General features: G+C 40.1%; 1 protein-coding gene across 3 annotated transcripts in view; it reads right to left on the bottom strand.

The window, feature by feature from the left end:
• Positions 1-2,226: 2,226 nt before the first annotated feature.
• Positions 2,227-15,434, bottom strand: part of pdzrn3b (PDZ domain containing RING finger 3b) — a 126,176-nt gene continuing 112,968 nt past the window's right edge. For 2 of the 3 annotated variants that reach the window (XM_032548968.1, XM_032548969.1), the window contains 7 exons: positions 12,079-12,332; positions 9,212-9,299; positions 6,485-6,583; positions 6,309-6,371; positions 6,102-6,203; positions 5,146-5,262; positions 2,227-3,832 (listed from right to left, as the gene is read on the bottom strand). In XM_032548968.1, coding sequence (XP_032404859.1) covers positions 2,309-3,832; positions 5,146-5,262; positions 6,102-6,203; positions 6,309-6,371; positions 6,485-6,583; positions 9,212-9,299; positions 12,079-12,332 — 2,247 coding nt within the window. In that variant the 3' untranslated portion in view covers positions 2,227-2,308. Of the gene's footprint in view, positions 3,836-5,145; positions 5,263-6,101; positions 6,204-6,308; positions 6,372-6,484; positions 6,584-9,211; positions 9,300-12,078; positions 12,333-15,434 lie in introns of all 3 variants that reach the window. The other variant, XM_032548967.1, reaches the window with a different exon arrangement.

Below are 15,434 nucleotides of genomic sequence, written 5' to 3'. Positions count from 1 at the left end.
TTGCGGTTGCCTTTAAATTTTTATTTACTTATAATTTTTTTTAATAAAAATGTTTATATTTAATCTGTCTAATTTTAATATGTTTGATGTGTTTTTGTTTGTATGTTGTTTTTAACTTCTTTGTACAAGCACTGAATTGTCTTTGGCTGAAACCTGCTATATAAATTAAATTCCCTTGCCTTGTGGAAGTTCTTTGTGGTTTTCTTCTTTCCATCCCATTTCTCCATTCAAGACCCCCTTACAATCGCCACTTTGCTCACCCTTTATCATATTTAGCAAGTTATGGGGGCTATATTCGGAGGAGCAACCAGTTTACGTGGCCAGATTAGAAGGTGACTGGAACTCTGGTGTTTAGGGTTTGGTGGGATGTAAGGAGAGTTCAGACACACCATAGAATTCGGAAGTCAAGTGTTTCATCCAGCTGCCAATAGTTCCAAACTGCAGCAGTTCCAGCATTGAAAGTAGTTACATCTCTGTGTCTAAGACGTGTTTCTCTGGTAAGTTGATGAAAATATATTTTCTTGCGGAAGCATTTAGCTGACTGTTCTGTACCACAATTTATCAACATTGATGTTTTGATGTATTATGTTGCCAGTTTTTGTTACTTAAGCATGTTTTCTTGCTAGGTGTATTTTTACTGCAGCTAGCTCATGATTTCAGTGAGCTGTTGAAGCTTGTTGCATAAAAGCATGACAAACTTAAGTTCTCATTTTCGGTCCTACAAAATAAGAGCTGAATCAAGATATTGGAACAAAATGACCATAACTTTCACAAAATGCCTCTATATATATACATGTATAATGCTCAAAAAAATAAAGGGAACACTTTAAGTGTTAAACACCTGTTTAAGTGTTCCCTTTATTTTTTTGAGCAGTGTATAATTGTAGCTAGTGTCTTTTGATTAACTCTTGTGGAAAAAACTCTTGTTCTTTAAAGTGGGTGTTAAATGACTAAAATGTTTCCTCATCTAATAAAAGTCCCAAAGGTGCTAAAGCTAGCGGTGGCCTACATTATCTGTGCACCCAGACAGTGTCCTCCAAGAATGGCATCAGATTTGTATTTTTTCTCCTTTTTTGTTAATTTTTGACTGCAACTTTACAAACAGCACCTATGCAGAACAGTTTCATTTTATTCATTATAAATTACACATAAGTAGACTCAACTTATTAGGTGACATTTTAAAACTATTGGCCTGGGCTGAATACAAATCTGTGCAATGTATCAATTTTCTTAAACTGCATGATGACTCACTACTTTGTTTTGGACTATAACATAAAATTCTGGTAAAATGTACTTAGGTTTTTTGCTGTAATGTCACAAAATATGAAAAAGTTCAATGACTATCAATGCGTCTTGAGCAGCTGTACAAATATGACAATAAAATTAGCCTTACAAGGATTTCTGATCTGCTTTTACTAGTTTAGGTCCTCAGTAATTCTCAAAAATGAAACTTCAAAAACATTTCAAAGTTCATCATATATAAAACAATAATTTATTATCTCTCATTGTACAAGACTCAAATTGTGAGGCTAACTAGGGATTTGTTAAGCTGGTTTCTCTTCCCGATACATAAAATTCTACAAAAGCAAGAGCATCTATGTGTGTGCACAACATAAAACACATACTCCACATCTTACTCTAAAGATTATCGTACATACACACACATCAGCATCAATGTTCTCTTCATGTTGGGATAGATGGTACACCGCCGGTAGTCTTTAACTTTGGGAAATCAGCATCTTTTGGGAGAAATTAAAACAAAAAAACCCACACATTTTATACAAATTATATTTTATAATTCTCCAAAATCCTTATACAAAGGTTTTCTTGATTGACTTTTTTTTTAAAGGTAAAATAACATTTTCTCCATAAAAGTATCACACTAAAATCATATATATATATACTGTATATATATATATATATATATATATATATATATATATATATATATATATATATATATATATATATATATATATAAATGCTGGCTGGTAAAGTATGGCTCACATTTTTTTTACACACTTTCAAAACCTTCCAAAAAGAGTCACATATTGCAGTTTCCAAAAAATATCTAAAAGAGCTCAAAGGTAGAAAAGGTTACTGAAAAAAATCATTGCTTTAGTTGCAAAGTCCCATTCTGTGAAACCCAGCCATCACTTAATGGAGCCCTATAATGAAAATGTAGGAACTGAAAGGCTTTTCTGATTTCCTATGTACACAGTGACGCCACATGTTGGTGGCAGCCCTCTCTGTCTAAGCCAGTACCGCCATATGTACACGCTGGCCCACTTCCACCTTGGAGTGGGAGTCACACCGTGGTCACAGACAGAAGTGAGTTATAAACCCTAGTCCCATCAGGTGACTTGGTGCCGTGGGTCAGCAGTTCCTGGATGGTCATCCAGTTGTCAAAAATTTTCTTATTTCTCTTTTTCATCATCTTTTTGTGGCTGAGTTCGATGATGTTTGGCTCCTTCTTGTCCTCGGGAGCACTCTGGTCCTTCAGACAGTCCACTCGGCTCTGCTTCATGAACTCGCGGCGCTGCTTCTGCTCCTTGGCCCGCATGGCGTGCTGCTTCCGCTCCTCCTTGCTCCAGTAGCGGCCCATCTTCAGTTCGCTGATGGCGTCGTCATCCGTGGTCATGCCGCTGCGCTCTTCATGGATACGGAGAGCACGCTCCCTCAGCAGCCTGTCCCGGACCGGCCGCTTCGTGATGTACCGCGTGCCGTCACTGCGGATCTTTACCTTCCACTCCATCCTGGGCTCATGGTCACCGGGGCTGACTGCATCCCGGCACATGCTGACCAGACTCATCTGACTCTGGGCATATTCCACTGCAGATTTCTGCTGGATCAGCTGCATGTAGCTTTGGTAGTGCTGGGCGTGGGCCGGGATGTGAGCGTGCTTGTAAGGGGAATGTGGTTGAGAGCCTCGTCCACCCTTACCCGTCTCCCCAAGCTTCCTCTCTTTGCTCTCGGCTTGTAGCTCTCCGTCCAGGTCTTTAGAGGAGACTCTGCACCGCCTGGGGCCTCCGGCTTCCTGCACCGGGGACAAGAGGGGCTTGTGAATCTTGCCATTTGAGACTCCAGATCCAGACAGTCCGACTGCGCCCTGATTCTCTGCTCCACGACGGAGGGAGTTATCCGGAGACAGTTCTAGAGTGAGAGGAGTGCTGCGGCAGCTCTCGCCGGTGTTGTAGGCACTTGAGCTATCCTTGTCTGATTTCTCAGGCAGCTCTGTGATGTCCGGCAGTTCGTGGCGGCGAGCGTCTATGCTGGTGTTGTAGTTGTGGAAGCCACTGTTGTGGAGCATCCATGATTCTCGGCACTGCTCCCTCAGCTGCTGCATCTTGTGGGCACGGACGATGTTCAGGCACTCCAGCTCGATGCTGCGCAGCTCCTCGTTGAGCAACTCCAGCTCCTTATCCACGCCCTCCTCTGTCTGACCCTCAGTGCCCCCAGCGGCCAGGCTGAACAGGCCCTGAGCGCCGCCACTCCTCATCTGACACTTTAGTTCCAGGAGCTCTCGGAAGCGCTCACACTCGTCGACTGGAATGCCCAGGAAGTCGGCGTCGGCATAGTCTGCAGAGATGAGCGACTCGCCGCTGAAGGGCAGGTCAGTGCTGCCGAGGGTGTCCTGGCTATAGGTCAGTTTCCTGCAGCTGCCCAGCGTGTTGGAAGCTGTGGTCGTCTGATCGTCACCGAGGTTCTCTTGCTCAGAGCTCTCATCGTTCCGGGTGCTCTCGTCTGTGCGGCCAACACCGCTGTCCTTTTCGTGGTGGTTGGAGAGCAACGTGGCCGTGTCTGTGGTGCCCCCGTCCTCCTCATGCTTCTTCTGCAAAGACAAACAACCAAGTAAATTTGGAAAGTTGTCTAGTCGACCATAAAAGATCTTAAACTCAGATGCACACCAAGATCCACATCTTCAATTAACTTTGTAGAGTCATCTTAGGGATCAACATCTTGAACTGATTACATTTTGTGCAAAGCTTCATCAAATTCTAGGATATTTGGTAATGTAGATGTGCTATTACTCTTACTTCAACAGTTCAGTCTGAATTAATGGATGTTTTAACTATTCTCCTGTAGATTTACAGACAGTTTTTGAATCAATGTCCTGTTGTTGACCATATTGAGACCAAGCTTCTGTTGTCACAAAATACTTACTACAAGCTGCAAAATAAGCCAAATGATCAACCTTCTACCACTGTGCTTGGTGTGAGGTTTTCTAATGTGTTAGTTTTTCTCTATATGTGGTTTTGTTCATTATGTCTGAACATCTGTACTTTGTTCCTGCTCATTGCTAAACTATGCCTCGGTTTGCAAAATTGTATTTTCAGAAATAATTTCCTTCTTATATCTTCCAAACAACCCATACTTGTTTTTCAAAGTATACCGTCAACATTATAGGGCCTGACATGTACCTCTTGTCAGGTACTGTCACCTCTTGGATGACCAGTAAGTGGTTTATCGTTAACATCAACCTGAAAGCTTGTCCACTTCAGGGAAGGTCTAGAGCTGAACCATTCTCAATTTTAAACAATGTTTCCTATTTTAGAATGATGGACTTCTAAAATAGAAGTCCATTGGCTTTTTGAGTTGGTCTGCAATAATTGCCTCACTAAGATCATTGATGATGTCTTTCCACCAGGGCGTTGTGTTAAAACACACTGGACTCCAGACTAGTTAATACACACTGGACTCCAGACTAGTTAATACACACTGGACTCCAGACGACTAAACTGACAAACATTTAGCTGTTGTGTTTGATGCTCTCTTTTTTCAAAGATATAGGAAGAAATGTCTGGTTTTGTTTTTCACCATTAGTTCTAGTAGCTAACACTTTAAGACTTTGTTCCTCCTTTATGTCAGGACTTAGTGAGCTTTAAGTATTTCCTGCAAACAGAATGTAAAGATTCTGTGAAAAGATGTATACACTGCATAAAAGTAAAGGCCCATGTTTTATCTACAAATATTGCAAGAAACTAGTTACAGATTAAAAGGTTTTATTCATAAACCCAATGTCTTCCTAGTCTCCTTCTGTTAACAATGAAAACAAGAAACCCGAAACCAGTCAAACATTAATTACTCAGATTGATTGTGTGTCTTCCTGCTCAGCATGCTGTGAAGGTGTGTGTGTGTGTGTACCTGCTCTAGCACGCTGGCAGTGAACTGCATGGCCTGATGGTGTTGCTGCTCCAGCATGTCCATGTGGAGGTCATCCAGGAAGTCGTTCCTATCATCATCCACCCAGCCCCCGTCCAGCTGGGATGCCATAAGGAGCACAAGAGAGACGCATTTTTAGACACACATATGAAACAGTGAAAATGTAAAAAAAAACAAAAAACACAAAAAACCCCACACAAAAACACTGAGGGAGCAGAGGACATGCTTCTGATATTCAAGGCCTATTTGTTATCCAAAAAGCATTATACAGTGTTACCGGTTATCAGTTATTGGTCAAAAGTTTCAAAAAGTTTCATTTTAATCAGAATTTTATGGTCGATTTAGATACAGATTTAAGACGCAACATTAATAATCTTTTTCTCTGCTTCCTGTAAGCTATACTTTAGCAGCAGAAGTAATGTCACATTGTGTGGATGGATGACCAATCGCTGTAAAACGGGTAACAAGTCCAGTTTACTTCAGGAGGTGTGAATCACAACTGAATTCTGATGTGGACCAAAAAAGCAATCTCTGATTCGCCTAAAAACCTAGGCCTCGATTTGGTTGAAGTGAACCACTAGTGGACCAGAGACCGCTCCAAAAGCAGAAAGCAGACTAAAGCGCAAGGCATTCTGGGTAAATACAACCAAAACAAATGTGTGTGTCTAACGCTAGCAGGAAAATGAGGGAAAGGGAAATCCTACAAACACAACCCACAACAAAATTGTAGAACAAAAAACACAATTTTGTTGTAGGTTGTGGTTGTAGGATTTCATTTCTCCTGCTAGCATTGATCAGAAAATTAGCAGATTTTGGAGTTTCTGGGTTAATCAAGATGAAAATCATCCAATTCCAATCACCAGATGATTTTTCTGTGAATCTCTGGGTTTACAGTACTAACCCGTACTATACCACACATATTCTGACATGCTTATTACCTGAATCTCTGGTCGGGCCACCAGCAGAGAGATGTTCTGGTTGCCCTCAGTGGTCAACAGCGCTACTGCATCCTCTCGATTTTGGATCTCAACACCATTGATCTGGACGAACATAAAAATTGGCTGTTTTTCTGTTTTTAACACTAATTATTTCTAGTTCTACTCAAACCAACTGAAGCTTCTAGCATTAGTTTTTGTAACTCTTACCTGTATGATTTTGTCCCCTTCTCTAATTCTACCATCCTTTGCAGCGATGCTGTTTGGATCGATCTAAAGGAACATGTTTAAATTATGAATTAAAGCAAACATTATTCCTTTTGACAAGTACAGTTTGTTGTCACTAAGTGTTAAAGTAGATCTGAGCACAACCCTGGAACTTTTACCTCGCTAATGTAGATCCCAGCCTCATCCTCGTCATCAGTCCTGTAACAGATGGTCAGGCCCAGTTTGTCTCGGATGTTTGCTCGGTACAGATCCACCTCCTGGTTAGATACAAATTAAACCTGAAATTACTTTTTTCCCCCCAGCGAAGCAGGAGAAAAATAGCTGGGAGCTCGTGTAAGTGTGTTTCTAGACAAAGTAAATGTATTGACCACAAAATGGGGCCAGAGAGCAACGCAAATCTATCAATCACTGTAATGAATCTTTCAGCTGGATGCAGGAGGCCATCGGCTTTTCTTAGAGGCCCACTGACAGCATGAGGGATGATGCAGTGAGCTGCAGACAGCCAATGTGCTGTTTTTCACTTGTCAACACCTTTAATCTCACAGATCCAGATAAAGTTAAGAACAGCATTGGTCTCAGAGGCCAAAGGCCACGCTCTGTGAGGGGTAGCCCCTAAAAAAACTAAACCATGAGTGATTTGATGGCTAAATCTGGAGTGATACTCTGCTTTTGGCCCAGAATTGGATGTAATGTTTCATGTTGAATGCTAACATTTAACGCAATTTCATACAAATCCACAAACAAGTGGGATTAGCTAACTGATGAGGTTAGACAGCATGCTAACTAAACCAGCTGAACTATCAGTTTTTCTTCCTCGCTGACCATTTTTTTCCTAGTAGACAAGCATGAAAGAATGGTGATGTGTAAAATTTGACAGTTTTTCTATGAGGTAAAATGAGGTTAAATGCATAATTGAAAATAAGCAGTTTATTCCTTCAGATTTTCAGTTTTGGAGTTCAGGAATGGTGAAAGTATGGAAACCTCAAAGCTTTTTTTCTTTCAACACACATTTTGTCTGATCAAATTTTCTTTCTCTTTTGACATTAAAGTCATATGCAAGTAAAAACAAAAACTTGTAGATTAAAATATTAATGTTTTTCTTTCCTTCTTCGCACTCCATTTTTTCCTAGTAGACAAGCATGAAAGAATGGTGGTGTGCAAAATATGACTGTTTTTCTATTAAGTGTTTCTCACTACATAAACCACATTTCTTTTATTTCTACAGCAAATAACCAAAAGAGAAGAAAAAAGTATTTTAAGTCCTTACTTTCGTTTTGTTTTAGCTCTAATGGCAAGTGCAAAAATATTGTGCCATTTTTTTTCCAACACACAGAAAAAAGCAAAAAGACTTACCAAAAAATGTTTTTCATTTTCTATGTGCAGGAGAACAAATAAAAGACCAAAAAAAAAAAAAAAGAAATTATTAAAAACATTATAATCTTCAATTTTTCTCTTTTGATGCACATGAATTTTAAAGTCAATAGAAAAAATTAATTTGGTCAGACATAGAAAATTGATTTAAAAAAAAAAAGTTCTGCCTTGCCTTGCTGTAAAAAAGTCAATATTTCCCATCTGAGGGGAATTCCTACTGACTTATTTTTAAAATCTATGTAATCAATTAATCAAATGAACATATTAAAGTCCCTGCTCTGCTTTTAAGGCCACTGTTAAACTGGGGGCCACCATTCAAGGATTTGGATTAATCCTCTGTGGGTGCCTTTAACATCAGGGAGAAGATCACCTCCAACTAGAGGGGTCAAATGTGTCAAAGGTCATCAGAGTGAACATCATACACTCACCCAGCAGCTGTCAGCGGTGGATGCAGCTGTTATCTGTGCCGACTAATTATCTGTGTTGTCTCCCTTGGAATATTTTGTTTGATTTTAGTTACTTTTGAAACAAAAGTTGTACAACAGAATTTTACTGCCACCTGGTGGACATCGTTCAACAAGTTTGACCTTAAAATTTGGTCTGAACTGGTCAGGCTGAACGCATGGCGTCACTGGCTGTCCTTTAAATACATTGTTCCTTGGAGATTATTCATTTGTAGGTTCATGTTATCAATAATTATTTGAATATTATGTAGTGCTTTGTTAGTTAAACTAATCATTTCTATGTGCTTCAGCTAATTGTACAAGGTACATCCTTGGCTAATTATCTATGTTAAGAAGCATCTCCAGGGGAGTCAAACTCCAGTCCCCAAGGGCCACTGTCCTGCAGTTTTTAGATGTGCCACTGGTACAAAACACTAGAATGAAATGACTTAATGACCTCCTCCTTGTGTAGATCAGTTCTCCAGAGCCTTAATGACCTAATTATTCTATTCAGGTGGTGCAGCAGAGGCACATCTAAAAGTTTCAGGACAGCGGCCCCCGAGGACTGGAGTTTGACATCTGTGATCTATGCTATTATTAGTTGAAGTCTAGTCACCTTTAGTATTTTATGTATAATTAATAAATACTTACCCTCATATTTTGTTACGGCTTTACAAAACAAAATGAAATAGAGTTGTGAATAAAACCACAAAACAATCGAGGACTGGATTATTCCCACTTCAGGTGTTAGCTAACTGTCTGGCTAGCTGTATCGCTAGGTTTGTTAGCTTTGTAAAGTAACACATTGTGAGGACAGCATATTATCTGACGAGCCCCTTGTTTACTGCATGAAGTCAGGTTAATGTTGCTAATAAGTAATGAGGTCAGTGCTGTGCATGTTAAAAGAAAACAGCTTCTCCAGTCTTGTCATTGATAGCTAACAATGGCCCCAGCAGGACGTGGTCACCACTAAAAAAGGCGATTCAGCTGGATTATTTCATCTCAGGTCTACCTCTGCTCTCGTGTTACTGATAAAACAGCAGAGAGATCTAAATTGAGATTAAGTTTTACCTCATATTCAAGCCCCTCGCGCTCTATCTCCTGTTGGATGCCCTCCAGGAAATCGTTGGGGTCAAAATATGTGTGCTCTGGAGGAGACCTGGGAGAAGAAATAGTGTGTGTGAGATAAATCCGAAAAGAGTGAAAAATAAATTAGGGAAACAGTTCATAACGAAGCCCAAAACTCAGAAACCCTTTAATGTGTTTGGAATTAATTTTACCCCAGGGTCTAAAAATAAAATGACACAAAGAGGGAATGCAATTGGAAGGAAATCAGTCTAAAATCAGATATACTGAAGCTACACCCAGAGGCTAATTACAAATTAGCATGTCACATTATTCATTTGACTAAAATTAAAAGAAACCACTTATTATTCATTAGAGGCCACATTCCTGATGTCACGGTGCATGTGTACTCACGGTGTTGGAGCTGTGATGTCTCCCACACACACAGAAAGAGGAGCAGCAGCTTGAGAATATGCAATTATAAAAGAGCAGAACCGTTGTTTTAATGTGCCCCGGAGCTGCCGTCATCTCTGGTGATTGGCAAGAACATTTTCCGTCAGACTGTGACGCTTGCTTGCTCTTTGTTATCAAAGCTTTCTCCAGAGGCAAGACAAGCCATCATTCATGGGGTGTTGATGGCTTGAGACCATAAGAGAGCAAATCCAAATATCAGATGACCTCATTCTTTGGGCTCATAATGTTGCTGAATCTAGACCTGATCAACCACAGCAACCACTGAAGCCACAGGCTTGTACAGTAGGCACATCACTGCATCTGTCTGTACTGAAGCATCGTCACGTTGGAAGAGTGTAATAATGGACTCATTAGACTTTTCATTGCTTCAGAGCCTAACTTTATGCTACCCTGCAAATTAAAGGGGGGTTGTTATGTGTTTTCCAGGCACTTGTAATTTTACAGCGCAATAAAGCAACTGTCTCCTTCAGTTGCTATGAAAATGCTGTATATACCAAAAGTAAGAAAAGAAATTTGACTTCACATCTGGCAACATGAAATTGGCCTCTGTCTCTTTAAGAAGCTTCTACCCTTTCTGGCACTTCAGCATCACAACAATGTTTGTGATGCCTTTTACAACTGTTCTTAGGAGCATTGGCATTTTTTCAGCAGACGCTGAGTTCCACCAGGTGTTTGCTCATTTCTGCTGCCGCTAGTCTGGAGGAGTTGAGTGGTGGAGTGGTTCTTTGCCACTCCACAAGGTGGAGCTTTGTATGAGCAGGGGATCAGCTCATACAGAGATTCAAGGTATGGGAGATTCAAGGTTTTCTCAAACATGCAGTAATGAGTCAAAGCAACCCTCCAGGCATGGACGGAAATACAAAAGGGGCAGGGAGGGGGTGGGAGGGGGATCCAGACTCCCCAATCTTGGAAAAGTCTAGAATTGAATATCTGGGAAGTATTGCTTTTTTTTTTTTTTTTTTTTACTGTCAGCTGCTCTGATCTCGGCTCCCATACAGAGCTGTTGGCTAATGGTAATACTCAGCCCCTCCAGTTTCAAACTCTTCTTATTAAAGTAAGAGTTAGAAAGCTTAATATAATTGAAATACCTTCGACAGAAAAAAGAGCAAAGTTTATGAAAGCAATGTAGCCAGTTTAGCTAGTTTTGATTTAAGGCCAAACGAGGCTGTTTATCATGATTCAGCCAAATCAAACTGCAACTATCTGCAGTCTGATATTTATTGTTAATGTCTTTCACTCTATTGAGCAGTGAAAGTAAATAAAATGTGTTACATGTCTTTTGCTTTAAGTATTTATTTACTGGAGGGTTTTTTGTTTGTGCTGCAGAGCCACAGCTAGCTCCTCACTTCAGCGGCTCTGACTGAGCCTGTGGTTCAGCGCTGCTGTTGCTCCTCCTACACTTTGGACTCTAACAAAGGTGGGAGTGGGCTAAAAAAGTGGGCAGTGACAACTTTATCTTCCAATGTAACGACTGCCCACTAAACATCCCAGAGCAAACCGTGTGCTTTGATCAGATGAGACATTGAGCTGTTTAGCGATTAACGCTGCATAAAACACACGGTAAAGTACGGTGGAGGAACTGTAATGCTGAGTGTCTATTGTTCTTGGAGTGCAAAGTATCAGCAACTTTTTCTTTGTGAAAATTAATTTGTTAGTAAACTGAACACAATTGTGTTTATATAAATTTTTTATGTACATCTTGAAGTATCACATTAGAAATGGCTGATGAAAGCAGCAAAATTCGAAATAATTTCCTCAATTTCGCAAAATATTTTTTCTGCCAGCTTGAAGTAGTTTTTGGCTTTTCCGAACAAGAAAGGGATGATGGGAAGATATGCTGAATAAGTTCTGATGTGGCAAACTTTCCCAGTCCAACCCATAAGCACGGAGGGGAAGACTAGCCGGTCCATGCTAGTTTGCAACCTTTATATATATTTCTATGTTACAAAATGTTTGAAAGTGGTGACTGATCAGTCAGATCTTAGAGAACCAGAGCGGACCAGAAATAACACCTGATTGGTGCATCGCTAGAGTTTGTTGGGTTCAACCACATTCTGTTTTCATCCCAGGCCACACACACAAAACATTTGTGGTGAGAGAAGAGGTTAAGAAATTGTGCACAAAAAGAACAGTTTAAGATCCCTCTAAATTGGTCACAAACACATCTTTACCAGGTGTGTCAGCAACGTCGTTTTGTCTGTATGTTTCCTTTTACATCAAGATGGACTTTTAATTTGTGGAAAAGGAATTTTCCTGGTTCATCCTCTAAGACTCCATGGAAAAAAAAGATTAACTAAGTGGAAGAATAATCTATGCCCAGACCTTGACCGTATTCGGTCTTTGATCACTCTGAAGTTCCCATGAATCTGCGATGCAGTGCTATCAGCCACTCTACTCACTCCTCCGGCAGCAGATACTCCTCCAGCTCTGTCATCGGGGGTGAGGCGGGAGGCAGCTTGGTGAGAGCCACAATATGCTGGAGGGTGATGTCGGTCTGGGTGCTGATGTCCGACACCTGGGTGTCTGTGATGGGGGCAAGCAGTTGGGGGTAAGGACCCTGGCGTAGAACTTGAACCATGATGGGGTCCTTGGCGGTGCGGAATGCCTCCACTGCTTGCTCATGGGTGGCTTTTGAGAGGTCCTTCCCATTAACCTGCAGGACAAAGACAGAAATGACAGAATTAAATGTTTTCCTCTCTCCTCGCAAACAAACTAACGTAATCACTCTTTAATTAAGACTATCAAATAAAACAATGAGTACAAACTTCTCTTTGGTAAATGAGGTACCACAGTTTCCCCCCTATTGTTACAGGGTCATAGTCAGATCAAGTGCAATAAGACATTAATTAGGAAGAGTCTCTGTTTAATTAATCAAGTTCATGAGCTGTGGCTGCGTACAGGATTCATCTTTTAGCTAAGTAGTCTCCCTTCTGTCAGAGACGGTCGGTGGAGGGAGTGCTGGGCATTAACCTGAGAAGATTAGTTTGAGCAAAAGGCTGCGGTGTGCCACAGAGAAGAGGCTAATTAAGTCTGCTTGAGCCACTTAAAGGCTCCATGTGCTGATGAAAGCACAAAGCCTCTAAATGCCCCGCTCTCACAGGAATTTGCAGAGATCCAAAAAGTCTGAGACCAGATCTAAATGAAGATTCGCCTCTCAAACGGCAGAGACTGAAATCAGATGTCAGACAAAAAATTTCATGTTTTCTTGACAGCAATCTTTCAGAATCATTTTAAGTCATGAGTGAAATGGGCTAATATAAGAAAAAAAATTTCATTAGATAATATTTGTTTGCTTTAGAAGTTAAAAAATTGATCATGTTTTTGAATTAAACTGTGCTATTTTGTCCTCATTTGTGCTATGAGCAACATCATGCTCATAAATCATTATTTATTTAGCATTATACTTAGAATTTGTAACTGCACTTTCTAATCCATTTGAAAGGTTTGTTGAAGACATGTTTTGTGAAACATGTTTTTGACATTTTTGACAAACATAGTCAACCAACTGTTTTTGCCAGTTTGTTTGTGGTTGCTAAACATCAGTTTGTATTGAGAATATAGAAGATAAACTACTAAACACTTACAGTACAGTGAACCCTCGCTATAACGCTGTTCACCTTTCACGGCCTTGCTGCTTAGAGGATTTTTTTGTGCAGTTTTTTTTTCCACTGTGCATTGTATTCTGCGTCCTGATTGGCTAAACAGTCTCCACGCTTCTTCTCTACCTGTGTGCCAATAACGTTACGGTATTTAAATATACGTAATACAGCTTGGCAAATTTTGGTAAATGTTTTTGCCCAGAAGAAAAAAAGAGCGACAACAACTACTGATAACTATGTTCTTCTCCCGAAAAAACACACCTGCACCACAGGCTTAAAAAAAAAAGACACTAGAGAGCGGAGTCAGGCCGCAGCGTCACAGTCAGAGGAACAGTGAAATATACGAGTTACAATTTGTCCTACTGTACTACTGTATGGGGGCTTAATACAAATGCACTTTGTATTTTCAGGGGGGGCTTTTTATAGGAAAAGGAACAATGTATCTTTTTCCGTCCACTTTATTGTGTGAAAAAGTTAAAGGAGAATAAATAATTCTGCAAGACAACATAAAATAGAAAATGCAGGTTATTATTGCACAGAAAAAAAAGTCGTCAACCTCTTTATTGTGAGTTTAAATCTAGAGACGCACCAATCAGTTTAATTCTATGATTTGTGCTATGAGCAACATCATGCTCATAAATCATTATTTATTTAGCATTATACTTAGAATTTGTAATTGCACTTTCTAATCCATTTGAAAGGTTTGTTGAAGACATGTTTTGTGAAACATGTTTTTGACATGTTTGACAAACATAGTCAACCAACTGTTTTTGTCAGTTTCTTTAGGATTTATTTTACATTGGCTGTTAAACTCCTTTAAGCAGTTCTGACTGCACAAAGTAAAGTTGTGTTGTTTTTACATGTTTGACCAAGCTTGTGTAACTGTTTATTTAAGTGTGCTGAGCTGCTGCAGAGTAATCAAATAAATTTATAATTCTGTACATACGGTATCGCAAGTGAAAAATGTGGATCCGTATTTAAATCCAAACAAAAACAAATGCTGACGCAACTTAAAGAGAGAAGACGTCTTATTACTGTGAGCTTATTATTTGTGAGCTGCTCTAATTTACCCAGAATTTGACATCCCCAGTTTTTGTCTCCCACAGCAAGGTGTGACGTTACACATCAGCTGAGGAACACAAGGGGTTTTGTGCTGCCCTCTCACTGCACGGAGGCTCCAGCAGTCCAACATGGCTCTCTGGAATCTCGGCACTCCAACAAAGCATTACAGTGATCCAGAATTAGTTGAACATGTTGGCTTAGATATGTTGTAATTTTCCTATTAACAAAAAATTTGTGATATGCCAAAACTCATAATCACTTCAAAAAATGTATATTGTTCTATTTTCCACCAATGGAGGTCGCCATTTTTTCACCTAATGGGTTAATGACATCGTTTGGTCTGTTCTGTACTGGAATCTACAGAGTAAACAAGGAAGGCTAACTTTGTCTGAGTAGTTGTTTATCATATTATAAATTTAGATAATGCCACACTGTGTCACTATTGGATGTAATTTAAAACAAAACAAAACAGTGAGGTGAATCTGGATCACTTCCCAGAGAAATAGAAGAGCGCAGTGGGAGAGAGCCAGAGCCGAACACAACATCCAAAAGACCTACATTTGTGCCTGCAACATTTCTCTCCAGAAGACTTTGAGTCATTTGTATGAGGAAAACTGACCAGACCCTAAACAGAGATTAGCAGACCTGACACAAAGGTATAGAAGTACTTTCCGGATCACACGGTCCGACCAGAGGTTTAAAAAATAAATCAGTGACCAACCCTTCTTTTCAATAAGTTATAAGCCTTCCATTCATGGGGTCTTGATCTGTGGACGACCAACTTTTTGTGCAGCAGCAACCACAGTCTCCCAGACACTGTTCAGAGATGTGTTGTTTTTCTTCACCATAAATCTCCCGATTAAGAAGGGCCCACAGGTTCTCATTGGGGTTTAGGTCTGGTGATGAAGGGGGTCACTTAATTATATTTTCATCTTTAAGGCCTTTACTGGTTAGCCACATAGTGGAGTATTTTGATGTATGTGATGGAGCATTGTCCTGCATAACAATCATGGTCTTCTTGAAAGATGCAGACCACTGTATTTTGGATGTACCACTGCTTGAAGAAAGTGTCTTCTATTCAAGTTTACACAATG

The sequence above is a fragment of the Xiphophorus hellerii genome, chromosome 20, assembly GCF_003331165.1.
Source record: "Xiphophorus hellerii strain 12219 chromosome 20, Xiphophorus_hellerii-4.1, whole genome shotgun sequence".
NCBI lineage: Eukaryota > Metazoa > Chordata > Actinopteri > Cyprinodontiformes > Poeciliidae > Xiphophorus > Xiphophorus hellerii.
This window is presented reverse-complemented; position numbering and strand designations above follow the sequence as displayed.